Source organism: Kryptolebias marmoratus, linkage group LG15 (genome assembly GCF_001649575.2).
Source record: "Kryptolebias marmoratus isolate JLee-2015 linkage group LG15, ASM164957v2, whole genome shotgun sequence".
Classification (NCBI taxonomy): Eukaryota; Metazoa; Chordata; class Actinopteri; order Cyprinodontiformes; family Rivulidae; genus Kryptolebias; species Kryptolebias marmoratus.
In genome coordinates this window covers 16,155,660-16,170,586 of record NC_051444.1, presented here as the reverse complement: position 1 = coordinate 16,170,586, position 14,927 = coordinate 16,155,660, and the positions used below count along the sequence as shown (strand labels likewise).

Genomic DNA, 14,927 nt, shown 5'->3' with positions numbered 1-14,927 from the left:
CACTGGAAACAGTTGTTCCTTTTGATTAAATGCAAATGAGCTGGACTGTTTTTATTAAGGAGTCCTCCTCCAATCTCCCCTTCCCCTTACTGCCACAGTGGGCCCTCACAGCTGGGGGCTGAACGCTTTCCAAGCAGACTGTGTCAATGCAGTCCCTGCTGCATTGGGCCTCTGCAGCCCGTGGATACAGAGGATATGCCCAGTCAGCGTAAATGTGGGGGAAAATTAGACTTCTTCTATAATACTCTGTGGCTTTGTGAGGCGGCCACGTTATGAACACAAGGTCACACGCTCCGCACACTGGTGTGTAGCTGCCTGAACACAGTTGCATCCCTGCTGCCCAGATGACAAGATTGAAAAAAAAAAAAAACCTGAGGTTAACAATGACATCTATCTCAATACTTTGGAGCTGTGCAATGATGCTTTTGCTGTGGGTTTTGAAGCCAGATCAGTCTCTGAATGAGATTGGACTGTTTGAACCACAGAGGATGCTGGGTATTTTTGGTGTACTTGTCTCTAATGACAGGGCAGCAGAGTGGGTGGAGGGGGAATAAAATGTGTATATTTAGCTCAGTGTTAGGGCAACTATAGCTCACTCAGACTGTTATATACTTCCATAAGAACAACATAAGAACTACTCTTTCTTTCAATGCACAAGCAAATCCGAGCATTATACCTGCAGTTCCACAAGCAACATCTTGTTGGGACAATTCACTTTTGGAGAGTAAAGCAGCTCTGATGTATCTTCCTGCTCTTTTATTAATTTATTTATTTTTCACAGGAAGAAAACAAGGGTTTTTATCCCTAGCTTTCTGAGATAATGCCTTATCTTTCAGAGTGCAGTCAAGGCAGTCCGATCACATTAAATTCAACCCACTGAACTTACTGCTTGACAATATAGGATGAGCCTAGCTCATCTTTTCATTACTGTGAACTCTTGTATAGGTTTAAGAACAAGGAAAAATGTTTTGGAAATACATCACCCATCGCTGTGGAATAGTAACTCATCGTCTTGAGAACTTCATATTGCATGTAGGGCTTATTTCTTCTGAAATAGGTTTTGAATTTTTCTATATGCATAACTTTATGATTTACAAAACCTGTAGTATGAACACGTTTAGCCAGTACACACTTTATTTAGTTAGTACAAAGTAAAAAAAAGCACTGAAACCACAGTATAGTACATTTTCATTTCAGTGTTAAGTGCACTCAAAAGGTTAGTTGAACATGGGAAAGAAGTAACTTATACTTACATCTCCAGCAGCAAGAAGAGCACCATTTGCCTCAGCCATGTTCATGTAGTTGTTGTTGTTCTGGAACTGCAAGTTGAGAAAGAAAGAAAAAAAAACAAAAAACAGAACACAATCAGACCAGAACACTGGGTGTAGCCTGGGTGAGCAGCACCACTTTCTCAACAGACACCCGTCACTCAAACAGACCATCACACTTGGCTTTGGATGTTTGCACACTGGGTTAACCCTTTTCTCTACATGCACAGCCGCATTCTGCCACTCTTCCATTATTGTTACATGATAAGAGGCATGTGAGAGGCCCCGGCCAATTCAAACCGGGGTAATGAGAATCTGCTCCGGCTATTCAGCTCTTACGGGATGGCAATTAAGAATATGTTTGCATCACAAAGCCAAGAATCGCTATGCGGTGGCAGGTTATTAACTTTAAATAACCTATGGGAGAGGTGATACTGAAGGGAAATAAGGGAGGTGGAGAGTGTTTACATTGTGGGTCAGTAACAGCTGGGTTCAACATTTCATTTGAGTGATATCACACTTATGAAGAACTTCACCTTTTTTTGCAACAATATAAATAGTTGTGTACTTTAGGGTAAACATAGAAAAGTGTGAAAAAAACAAACTAAGCCAACAGTGGAGAGTTGTAAAAGTAGACTATCATTTAAAGCACTTGATAAGCTTTAAAACTATGTACTCTGGTAAGACATAACGTGTTTTCAAAACATGTCCCCACCCTTCCCAACCAACACATAGCCTGCTGGCAAAATGGCAGCCACTTTGTTTCTTCTGCAACGCATCTGCGCTGACAGGTAGGAACAATGGGACATAGAATGAAGAATTATGGGCTAGCAGCTGTGCCCAGGAACACAATGCACCTCTATACGAGTGGGGAGAGTCAACACTAAAGCTGCACAACTCAGAGAAGGGATCACAGCGTGTTTACATCTTCATGAAGTTCCACTGAAAACTCTTAACTAGTCCTGCAAAAATGCCTTTTGTTGTTTATTACAGAGTCCCACTCTTAAGGCGCAGCGTGTAGTCACTGAACAACAGTGACAACAAATTAAGACCAAAGTGAACTGAGAACTGCATTATGTATTTTCCACCCTCTTGAGTTTTTATTTTCTTTTATTTCTATACATCTTTTCTTCTGAGTTGCTGGTATGAGAATATAATCACTGAAAGAACTGGTGCTAATCAACTGTAAATGGTATCCATTAATTAGTCTATGCCCTGGAGAGAGACTGGGAAGTCAGGTGCAATGTTAACAGCGCTACCCACAATAAGAAAAGGAACCACAAGCACTGTTTGCAGTAGCTGAAGCAGGTGGTTTGTGCTGTCCGGGCCTCCAGTTCCTTCTGAGGCTGGAGCTGCCCCAATAAACTATATCTGATTTAAGCGCTGGGTTTTGCGGAGTTTACATAAAAACGCTCATACAAATTTAGGACTACAGCAAGACGCGTCTATCAACTGCTAGCTCCCCAACTAGCTTCCCAGCTGTGTGTAACATTGAGACGTGACACGGTGGGGTTACATCAGCCACTCGGCTGGTAATTAACCTTACGCTGGCCTTATCTTTGATGTTTTACACTGTCCTCCTTTTTCTTTTAGATAATAAATTAAAGTCTCAGAGATATCATTCTCTTTTGAAGCACAAGGAACATTGTTCTGATTGTAGGGGAAGATAAGGCTACAGCAGGGCAGTTCCTCTTTCTTCTGTTTCTGTATAGATGTCAATACTATTTTAAAACGTTTGCAGACTGTAAATATCTCCCGGGGGGTTTGGGGAAGGTCTACACGAACAACTAGAGATAAACCGGCAATTGTCTTGCTTGCTGATTTGAAAAAACAAACAAACAAACAAAAAAAAACAGTAAGTTTTTTCATGCTCATTTTGGATTATCTACTAACTGCTTGCAATAATAGAAACAGGTTTCCAGTTAATTTACTTTTCAAGCTCCACATCAATGATTTAAGCACATGACAGCCCTTACACACACACGCATGTTTGTAAATCAGAAAGTGATGAGTCAGGAAAACACAAATATCACACTAACAGGTATGGCAAATTTACATATTGCAAGCATGGACATTGATCCAAATCACATTAGCTCCATTAGAGAAAACACAATCAAGTTAGGTCCAACTGCCAATTAGTGGTGTGAAACTCCCTGGGCTCTGTCGCTCTCTGACTCATATTTTATTGTGTTTCCAGGGTTGTTTAAGAGCAGTTCCCAATCTCCTCAGAGAACAGTGACTAACATCCCAAGAAACGTCCCCTGCCACCAATATCAATCTTCAACCATTAAAAGCTGTACTGTGTCGGCCCGGTTGCCTCGGTGGACAACCAGAGCAGGCAGTGGAGATTGTTATTGTTATTCCCTGTTCCTTTTCTGGCGAGAGGTGAGGGTTGAAGAATGAGGGGGGCGAATTCCGAGCTTGTGTTTGCTGCACTGCCGATTGAGTCAAATGCCAGAAGAAATTAAGTGTGATTGGAGGGTCGGTGCAGCTGATGGTGAGGGAAAGCGCTAAAATGGGTCAGCGCAGACAATGAAGGCTCTGTAATTAAAATGATGTGACGAGCTAGATGAGGGCTGCGGCTGCCATGTGAGGGGGGCCAAACAAGAGCATGTTTGCCAACTTGCAGAGGCTTTATGGCTGAAAAGTTGAGGAAATCCAAGGAATGTGATCCTTTAATTTTTGCAAGAGGGATACTTTTAAAATGCAACAAAATGTCACAAACTTTCATTGATTTGTTTGTTCTGGCAAGCAAAGTGAAGCCACTGAAAGGGTGCTTTAAGGCAGCTGTTGGCTTGGAGACTTTTATCAACAGTAAATTCACAGTTAAAGGTGTAGAATGAAGAAAACTAAGAGTCAGACATGGCTACACGGCAAAGCAAATGCTGGGAGGTCAGTGTTTTCATTTCTCTTTCTGCACCAGCAGCACATTTCTTCAATAACTGGTTAAGAGGAGAGAATTAAGAGCTTACATGGATGCTGATCCTGATGTGAAAAGACTCCAGGCAGACAGAAAAACCAAGAAGCCATGTAGTGACTGTAGTGAAATAATACATTTCTTGGCTTTTCTTTCAAATAATAAAACAGCTTTACTTTGTCTTCAAAAGAATAAAATGTTACACGCAAACTCTGAATTGCAGCAACAGCTTCAATTGTTACTTATTAGACAGAACAGGTAGCGTCTAAAGCTGCAAGTTTTATTAGTTGCTTTCTTTCTGACTGCAGCGAGTGTAGTTTTGGTGCTTGATTTTTGCTCCCTCCTTTTCAATACCAGTGCAGAAATATTTGTATGAAACTATGTCTAGTGGGAAATAAGGTGTTTTACAGCTATTACAGCAAACAAAATTATTTCAACCTCAGGGCGAACACAATATTGCACCAACATGACCCTGTCACACCCCCAATATGATGGAGTAACCACACAGATCCTATCAGTAAACATGAACTGGACAACAAAGCGAAGCACAGTCCGCGCCTGAAGAGCCTCTTATAGCCCGTTCCATCATCTGATGCATACAAATGCTGCTCCGTACGGTTTTTACCTGAACATCAAACACCGCTTTTGAAACAATGAAAACAGGACTGGAAAAAAGTGCAAGACGATATTTTCTCCTTTTGTTTCTTTTTTTACTCAGACACATGTAGGAATGTACAAATACTTTCTGTTAACACAGTTTGTCAAATAAGCTTCCACAATGAACTCTTTGGTTTAACAGTATGATCGAACCGTCACAATATCAGCACTGTCTGCCAGAAAGTAACACAATTGGACACATTTTTTGCTCCCCACTGAAAACCACCAAACTAATTCAATCAAGAGGCTGGGCTTTTCCAGAAACAAATCAACTGCTGACAAGTGATTTTACAGTTCAGCTTGAGCTCGGTAATCACAGCCTAGCATGTGTTCCCTGGAACATGACACTTGTGCTAATTCGTTCTCCAGTGGCCTCCATAAAAGACTGTGGAAACACTACAGTTAAAACTCAACCTTCAATCCACAGACACACGCTGTAATTTGCTACATATTATTTTATGCAATTTCCTTCAAAGCTCGGCCTGCCGCCAGGTTTCAGCCGCTCGTTCAGCGAGGGTCTCAAAATAGCAGCACCTTTTTTCTTTCTTGTCGTTATAGCCTTTGAAAAAGTTGCCTTCCTGACTTTTGACGTCCCGTTAAATATTTACAGTCAAATTCAGGACAAACAATCAGCGGCAGCCTCAGTGATGATCACATAGTCTTTTCACGCCCAGCGGGCCGTTGCACATGCCGTGCCGAGCTGACATATATAGATATATTCCCTCCTACGTGTGCAGCAGTCAATTTGTAAAGCGACTCCACAACACAGCGTGTCCACAGTCGGCTCGCAGGCTGTGTTCTGATCTGCAGGCCGATCGATTGGTAATTCAGTTTAAAGCTAAAATCATTACTCCCCCAGCCCAGCACTGTCTTCCACCATTAGGGCTGCTAGTCCTCAACTGCATAAGGTGGCACTGAGAGGAAGTTCACTGTAAGCATCTCACTTTTCCTCTGCCTCTCAGTGTTCGTCCAACCACAGCGGTGTAAGAAAGTCTTATGTGGGATCTGAATCAAACTGATGACAGAGTTGCTCAAGCTGTGTGACGATTTTCTTGGTCTCACCACACAGACCACAGTGGCCTCAAATGGTGTCTTCACAGCTTGATTTTTTTTGAGTAAACATGAACCTTGGGAACTATTTACAGTAAAACCCTAGGAGGGAAATCGTCCCTTCTGCAAAATGATGATGCTTCTCGGTCACCAAACCTCGAGGATTTGATGTTACAATTATTTAATCAAAGAATGCTAAAGGAGACTTATATAAAATATGAATCCATATTTGGAAGATGTCCTGACATCTAATGTTATGAAGGGACTCTCATGAGCAAATGTCCTAAAATTCTGTGCCTCTGCACCTGAAATTATTCAAAACGGTAAGGAACATTATATTTCTTTCACGGTGCATGAACCTAATTTTGCATACTCAACCAAAATTACAAGCTTAACTATCAAAATAAAAGAAAAAAAAACACTTACAAGTGATTTCACAGCTCAGCAAATATGCATTATGTTTTTTTAAGCTTCCTAGTCATTATGACGGTGCTTAAAGACAGTAAAAGGGAAACTATAGTTTGAGCGTTCAGCAGGTTCCTTGAGGCAAAAAATATATTCGGCACAGACATGGTGTACAAGAGTGATAACATGCAGACACAAACAAACCAGGGGGAAAAAGTGCATATGAAATCTGCATGTCTTCTTCAGTATTTATGAATAAAATTGGTTGAGTTTCCTGCATCAGTTTATAACATTAGTTCAGGCAGGGAAGCTGTCAATCACCGGAAAGTAAACTTCTAACACACACTGTTTGATTTCCTCAGAGTTTCTTTAAAAACATGTTTGACCACAGGGATGTTCTACCTCAGTGAGGGTTTTAGAAAATGAAAGACACAAAAAACCAGAAGGATTTCTGGCTCCTTACATTAAATTTTAATTCCTACCAGCTTACAGTCTCATTTTTTTTTCCATAGTTAACAACATGTAGTCCTAATATTTGTTTTGTGAGGGTTTGTTTAAGTATAGAAGTGCTTTGAGCTAAGAGCTATTATCAGAATGTCATCAATCTCGTGGCATAAATGCGTGCAAGTGATGGTTCAATTCAAGCTCTAATAAATTCCATTAACTCTGCAAGCATTTGGTCATACAGGCCACTATTGATCCTCATGGAAGAAGAAACCTACATAATGCAGCCACAAAAAGCTCTTAGTCAAGGGGAATTATCTGCTGAAACAATAAATATATGAATACAGAGAATTCCATAAAAATCAATTCCACAGTTGTTGGATTTAGGATTACACCAAACAAGTGGATTAACTTTACATCAGAATGTCATTAATACACTTGAGTCACGCAGCTAGTCCGAGCATGACCAAAGCGAGTTCAATATAAATAAAAAATAAATTACATTTTATGCAAATGCTACTTCGTGAACATTTATACAAACATAACTCTGTTATTTAGAATGCTGTAGTTAACTGCAGGGGCAAATTGCAGCAACAGCTAGCTGCAGAATACAGAATAACTGGCAAAGTTTACAGCTCTGTACAGATGTTTAAAACTGTGTTTGAATAAACCACTATGAAATTTCTGAAACTTAAAATTGTTTTAAAACAGCATTAATCCACTTTGTTGTTGGCCTCACTCAGACCAATCGTTCGTCAGTCCAGTCAGAATTAAACTCTGTTTCTACATCCAAGGTTGTTCGAAGAGCTTTCTCCAACATATAATTTATACATTTCCACAGAACCCCACTTCAAAATATTTGAATTATTGCTTTAAAAAAGCAAATAAAAAATATATTTAACATTTCATGATCTTCCAGTTTATTCTGACAATGATTTTAAAAGTAAAGCTTTGAAATAAAGTCACTTGTTCAGACTAACTTCGTAGCAAAGCCCCAACCAACAGTGCTATACTACACAATACACAAAAATGAACTCGTGTTTACCATAGCCCTTGGTTGTCTGTGAGAATTAGGCCTTGCAAACACAGCCAAAACAAAGATGGTGTCAGTATTCGTCACAATGAAGCATCAGTCTGAAGCCAGCACTCTCACTGCCATGCAGGTCAGTATCCAACATCCTGCTTTGTCCTTGTAGTTAAAACTGCTCTGCACTCTTAGGAGCAAATCCTAAAAGAAAGCACGAGCTAAATGGGGTTCCATCTTTAATCTAGCGGGGTGCAAAGTCATTGGCCCGCAGCCATAAAGGAGCTCTGGCGATGGAGAGCAGCTTCAGAAACATTGCGAAGCTCTCTCACAAAGGCTGCTGCTTGCTGCACGGACACACAGCTCTTGAGGAAGCAACACGAGAAAGGCTCGGCTTGCTGATGTTGTCTTCCCTTTATTGCTAAGCCATGTCTCAAGGCTGTTTACTTTAAGCTGCTTTGATGCAACTCCAGATCTAGATGATATTGGGAGGTGTAGATTTGAACAGAAGAATCTTTTGATTTTTTGCCTACCATTCTTCTATTAGAACATAGGAACCTGCTGTACAGTTAGGCAAGTTATTAACTAATGTTATTAAATGCCAGACAGACGAGGAAGATTTCTCTGCCACAGGAAACAGGTTTGTTTTTAGTGGACATAATGCTGTTTCTCTTAGTTTGTCAGAGTGTGATGAGCCCTGGGGCTCAGCTTCACATAAAGCTCTACTGAAAGCTGCAGGGAGTGAAGTCCTCTCTTATTGCTCTTGCAGCACAGCACAGATGCATTTTTTTTTTCTATTCCCTGTGTGCCACTACTGGATAATGCACTCATTATAAATGGCTTTGGGAATGTGCACTGTCAAGAGCTTTTAGTGATGGACTCAAAGCAGTCCTCTACTTCTTATCTTGTGGTATCAGAAGAAGACCATACATATATTCTAAACAATCATCCATAATGCATCCATAAAGCCTCAAAAGCCACAAAGGAACCATTCCTCATCAACATCAAAGACATAAAACTCTGTGTTTTAACCTAAACTGAAATCTATTTGCGGCTATGGTTTTAAGTCCAAAGTTTTTCTTGTAACAGACTTTTAATCCTTCCTCTGTGTACAGTGAGCATTCTTTCCAAGTTAGTGTGCAACTTGTGTCTTTCCTGTTATTCTTAACAAAGGACCACAGCAAGCACAAACCAGCCAGTTGTTCAATCTCTATAAATCTGAAAAGCACAAACTGCTGAGCGGTGACTCATATATCAGTCTATTATATACTACAGGGCTGACTGTATTAAACAAATAGCTAGGCCTGCAGCTGGAAAAGAGAGGCAATATAGAGAGAGCAGAGGTTATTGTCTAATTTAAATCTTGGCTGCTTTCCCAGAACTGTACCACATTCCAATTTGTGGCGGAGTTGCTTGGCGCTACTGACAGAGGTCCGGCTGCAAATACTCTCGGGCTCGTCTCCAGAAATGTGTCTCCAAACTGACAATCAACAAGTTGGCAGAGATTAACAGAATGACAGGGGTAAATTAGGTGAAATAATGAAAATGCACAAATATAGACGCAATGCCTTGTGCCATTTCCACAGATGTTTTTTTTTTTCTTCTTCTTCTTACAACTGCAGTTCTAATAATGTACCTATAATCATAAAGAATTGATGTGCAGCAACACAGGCTCATAAAAAGCCAATGCATTGCTTCTGTAATGTCTTTAAGGTCCATAATGAAATAGCAGCTGGAAAAGACATCTGTGAACACAAAGTACTTACAGAATGCTTGAGTGAGCTCTTAGAAGCAATTAGCTGTTTCAAGCATTTTCTCCTTGGCATACTATTGTCCGCTCATCTGCTAGATTGACAGCACACCAGGACATCATTAGCAAACCTGACAGCTGTGGAGTTGGAGACATTGTTTTTCCTGTGACAGCCACGATCAGGCTTATTGCTTCACTGGTGTTTTTAACAGTATTTAAACTCCAAATGTTACTTTAACACTTCATAATTCAGAAGCAACATGAGATTAAGACTCCAGATTTGAATATTTCCAAACACCAAGGTTCAACTGCGATTCTGTATTAATGTGCTGATAGTTGCAGAGATTTGGAAGAAAGAAACAATCAACATATTCTGGACATAATGCCTTTTCTCTAACAAGCTGGTAGTAAAAGCGCTTCTGTGTGTAGGAGCAGCAGGTTTTAAAGTGATAGTTCACAATGTCTGAAGTGGAATTCTGTGGAAAAGGTATGAACAGTTAACATCTTACCTGTTGTAGATAGCTCTTTGAATGACCTCAGATTAGAGGAACAGAGTTTTATTCGGACCAGACTGATGAGCTAATGGCCAAGACCAAAAGTAAAACAACTATTATTTTTTAAAAACCACAGTGGTCCATACAAACAACATTTTATAAACCTTTATCTATCATTTGTTTCATTCTGATTCCAGCAGAATTATTGTGATTTGGCTGCCTGAAGTTTTCCACGCAGGCTGCAATGGAAGTTGTACAGCAAGCGGCTGCCACTATTTGTGCTTATACATCACCGTTAAATTCTATTTAAAGACCCATGTAATGCAAAACTAATGATGATGTAAATGTTTAGAAAACAGTATCCACATGAATCATTATAAAATCATTTGAGACTGGAATGTTTTTATTAAGATGGCAGTAATCCATTTTGGTCTTGGTCCTGCTCGGACTAGGAGTTACCTTGTCAATCCACCCAGGATTAAACTCTGTTCCTCCAAACAGTTCACAGAGCTATCTGAACTCCAGTTCAAAAGATCTGCACAGTTCCTTTTAAAGTAAAGGAGGCTGTAGCAGAGAGTTCACATGAATGGAACATAGGTATGAACCACTGTGGAAAAATAAATGATGTCTGACATTTGTCAGTGTGTGGCCAATTGAATATGGGTAAGTCCATACTCAGTTCCTCTACTGACTGACAAGAAAGCATCCATTTAAAACAGAAATCCTAAACCTGGATGCATTTTTAGTTATACAGCTGTTAAAAAAATCAAGTGTATAAGAGTTGTTGCTGTTTTCCTTTCAACTGTTCCCTTCTGTCAGGGTCACCGCAGCAAGCAAACTCAAACAAAAGATTTATCAATTGTTTTACCCTGAATGCCGCTCCTGGTGCAACCCGGGCTCAAACTGGCAGCCTCGGGATCACAAGACTGCTGCGCTGACCAAAAGCTACCGTGGCCAACAAATCAAGTGTATAAGAATGCACAAACAAAATAATATTTGAGCCTTGACCTCGCTTTTAGGACCACGCTGTAAGTTTCTCCACTAAAACAAATGAGAGTCAAGCATAGTTTGCTGGCCGAGAACGGGAAAAGCAGGTCAAACAAGCCTAATGAAGACAGATGAATAGTGACAGGAGAACATGTGCACAGGAATGTGTATCTGTAGAGCCCATACAGCATGCAGAGAGCATCAGTATCTTCCATATCCTGGGGCATCTTGTTCTTTACATGCATAGATTACAAATAAAATGACAATACATTTTTATAGTCCAATTACACATGAGGCAGAGTTTACCTAGCCAGTCAAGACGAGCCCTGTAAACAAATGCCACAATTAATCAATACCTGAACAAAATGTGTCATGAGAAAATTGGTGACTGGAGCAGGGGAAGCCAGGCTGTAAAAATGATTGCAGCTTTAAGTCGGAGTAAGGAGCAGAATTCCCACTGTCAACTTGTCATCGGCTAATTTACCTGGAGCCGGAGGGGGAGATTCACTGGACACATAGGGAGAGTTAATCTCTTCATTCATCTCCTCTAAAGAGATCGACCCAATTAGCTTGCCGCATTGACTGACAACCCTTGTGTTTGCTTTTCTCCCTTGACTGTTTTTTTTTTTTTGTCTCCTCCTTAAGTCGAGAGCTCTGCAGTTTATGCAGGTTTCAGCTGATGGCCTCGGAAATTATTCAAGGGTACAGTACAACAGTGAAATAATCATGACGTCTTTATTCAAATCTGCAGAGTCTGAAATATTCACCTCTGCAATTTGATGTGACTGATTAGCCAGTGAAAGGGTTGCTTGGGGATAGCTCTCCAGAGCTTTGTAATTGAGCTGATTTGAATAGGGAAAGTCATTTTTTTCCTTGCTGATAACTACACACACACACTACCTTTCTATTCCTGTTTTAACTTTAGCAAAGAGCCACTGCAGATCGGAATTATGACGCTCGCAGAAACAGCAGTATGTAGGGCAGTTTCTATTCCGACGGCCCTCCGTAGAAAAATGTGACTCCACATCATCTTTCATCTGATCATTTTTCCACTGTATCACTGGCAGCAGCCCAGAGAGCAGTCAGTGCAGAAATGTCACATCTGAAAACTCAAATATCAGGGACAAGTGCAGGCACAGAAAGCACCACTGTCAGCATAACATAAAACATACAAAATATATGTTAGGCTGCAAATGTATATGGGCCACTTTAAATTCTGACCAAATACAGGAAGTTAAACCCTACATGTAAATAGATCATTTTATAGCTATTTTATGACTATCTTCTTTGGCATTCTTTTACATACTGTCTTAAAAAGAGCTAAAATGCCAGTAAAACCAACTCACTACCAAATCAACATTAATTTCAGTTTAAAGAGACTATGTTATACCTCAGATAAGAAATAACGCATTCTTCTTCTTATCAGTTATAAATTCACTGGCAATTAAATGCATCATTGCACAATCTAATATGCTCAGGAGTTTTGCTGAAACAGCCTTGCTTTGTTATGACCAGTAGCTTGCAGTAGCTCATGTTAGATAATATTAACAAGATTTAAATGGCGTTTCATGTTTCTCTATTCTTTAGGCAAGCTTATCCTTTGCCCCTAACATTTGTTATTATTTTTGTGATGCTAGTTGCCACATCCCCCCCCCCTCCATGTAGCAAAAGAGACTGAGTAAGCAGTGACATTTGTAAAAAGAAAAACAAAAGATCTCTTGATTTATAATGATTCCCCTTGCAAGTCCTATTGGTCTGTATGCGATAAACTGTGACATTTTTACAGTTTTCAGGTTATATACTGCAGCTGTTTGTGCACGTGAGGAACTGAAAGGCTTAATAAAAGGCTGATAAACAGTGCACTGAAATGGTAAGCCATAAAATAATGTCCAATAATGAGCTCTTTCATTCTAATCCTGTATGGGTAATTATGAGATTAATATGTCAATCCTGGTTTTGAGAGGTACTGAAGCCAGGGAAGGATAAATTCACAACAAGCCTCATGCCTCAATGCACTAAAAACAGCTTTCTTCTTTCACATTAAATCTCATTTATTTTTGTACAAGGGGGGGGGGGGTTCTCTTCCAAAAACAAACACACAACTAATGCTCTGGGGCATAGTTTGTCATTGTTATTCAGTGCTCGCTCACCTACACTTAAAACATGATCCTTCTGGATTTTAATTAAGCACCAAGGTGCCTCCCAGGGGGTTCTAGCTTGGCAGAGGAAACTACTTTGATTTATGTATGACTTTGTTGTTCCTGCTTGAAGCGTGCCTGTTATGAGAGACTGTGCTGATGAATGAAAGAAACTGGCGATTATTTTTATTTGTTAATTAGTTCCTGTTGGGGATGCTTTCTTCAGAAATATCAAGAAACTCCCCAAAAAAATTAAAATTTTTTTTTTTTTTAAATAAGATGAATATTGAGGCGTCTTTTTACATGTCAGCTGACTCAATAAGTGTGCTAAAATGGGGTAAATTGCTTCACTTGCTATCTACTTGGTGTTATGTTCATACATGTTCAGCTAAATGTGCTGAAAAGCACGGCTAGTTCTATAAAAGTTGATAAGTATTTGCTTCTGTGTGACAGATAATAGCTGAAAAAGGACAAATTTAAATGCACATGTATGACCCTGTGCATACACTGGCCCAGCCCACCTACACAACACAAGAATAGCCTAGATCAGCAAGTACTTTCTCAACATTATGAAAAGCTGCTTCAGGATCAGCAGTTTTCAGATAGAACAAACAGGCTGCTGAACTGATTAACAGTAAACACCGCATGAGAGTTTTATAAGCAGAAGTCTGCATATTTGTCATTAATGTGCCTTACAAACTCCTGGGTTTAACATTAACAGATACTTTATTATTTAGTGTGTTTTGAAAATACATAAAAAAAAACATATTTCAGGCAATAAAACAAGCAGCACAAAAGGAAAAGAAAACAATGGGAAAATTTTTTGCTGTAGTAATACAAAGACTGGCAATAATACTACAACAAATTTCAAGCAGATGTATTATCTGCAAAAGTGTTACATTTGTACATTTTGACACATATTTCAGAGTTTCCTGATCATGGGTTTTCAGGGCAGCTGGTGGCTGATTTATGAAGCAGATTTGTTTGTTTATTTTTGACCCATAAATACACCTGTTTAATATTCATACACACTGCAATCTAGTAGATTTTTTTTTGGGGGGGGGGGAAATAATAACAGCAATTGCAGAAATTTGGGCCAATGTCTACAGTAGGGTTTGTGATAGTTAATATGTGCTTTCAGACCACAGGGGACCAGTTCAGTCCTTATTATAACTATTTGAGGTAGTTTGCCATTTTTGTTTTTGCACTGGTTGGTACTGTGGCTGCTAGTGCTACTTATTACCATGTTTATTGCGTCTTTTTTGGATCTTTTTTAACTCCTGCTTTAGACTAGCCACTTTCTTGGCTCAATGGAGAATGTTTAGCGATGTAAGGTGCTTTGACAGGTGCATTCATATGAGGAAGTTGACTGGCTGAGCAAACTGATTGCTCTTCCCGCACCAGTATACATAACTGCATTCACATTACAAGGTACAAACTACTTAATTGTTATTGTTTTGTGCTATGACATGCTATTCTATGAACGTGTGCAGCATAAAGTAGACTGATCTGTTGTACGAGTGTTTGTTTCTGTAATTCCATCTGAATATCTGAAGGGCCCTTTCAAGTTCCACTTTAAAAAATTAAACCAAAACCCCAAAACCTACAGCTCCAACTACGGAGTCCCCTACACAGCAAATCCAGGAGGCCCAGATTAACACTGTCAGATTTGATTTCAACACTTTTAAAGTGTCTATATGGGTCCACACCAGAAAGTGTTAATTTAACTCTTTTTGGAGAGTTGGTACCTTAACTCTTATAAAGTGTCAAATATCAAATCTGCTGGAGTTAAT

General features: G+C 39.7%; 1 protein-coding gene across 2 annotated transcripts in view; it reads right to left on the bottom strand.

The window, feature by feature from the left end:
* tox3 (TOX high mobility group box family member 3) overlaps positions 1-14,927 on the bottom strand; it is a 44,192-nt gene that overhangs the window by 15,847 nt on the left and 13,418 nt on the right. For both annotated transcript variants that reach the window (XM_037979989.1, XM_017423659.3), the window contains exon 2: positions 1,254-1,319. In XM_037979989.1, the coding sequence (XP_037835917.1) occupies positions 1,254-1,319 (66 nt within the window). The remainder of the gene's footprint in view (positions 1-1,253; positions 1,320-14,927) is intronic.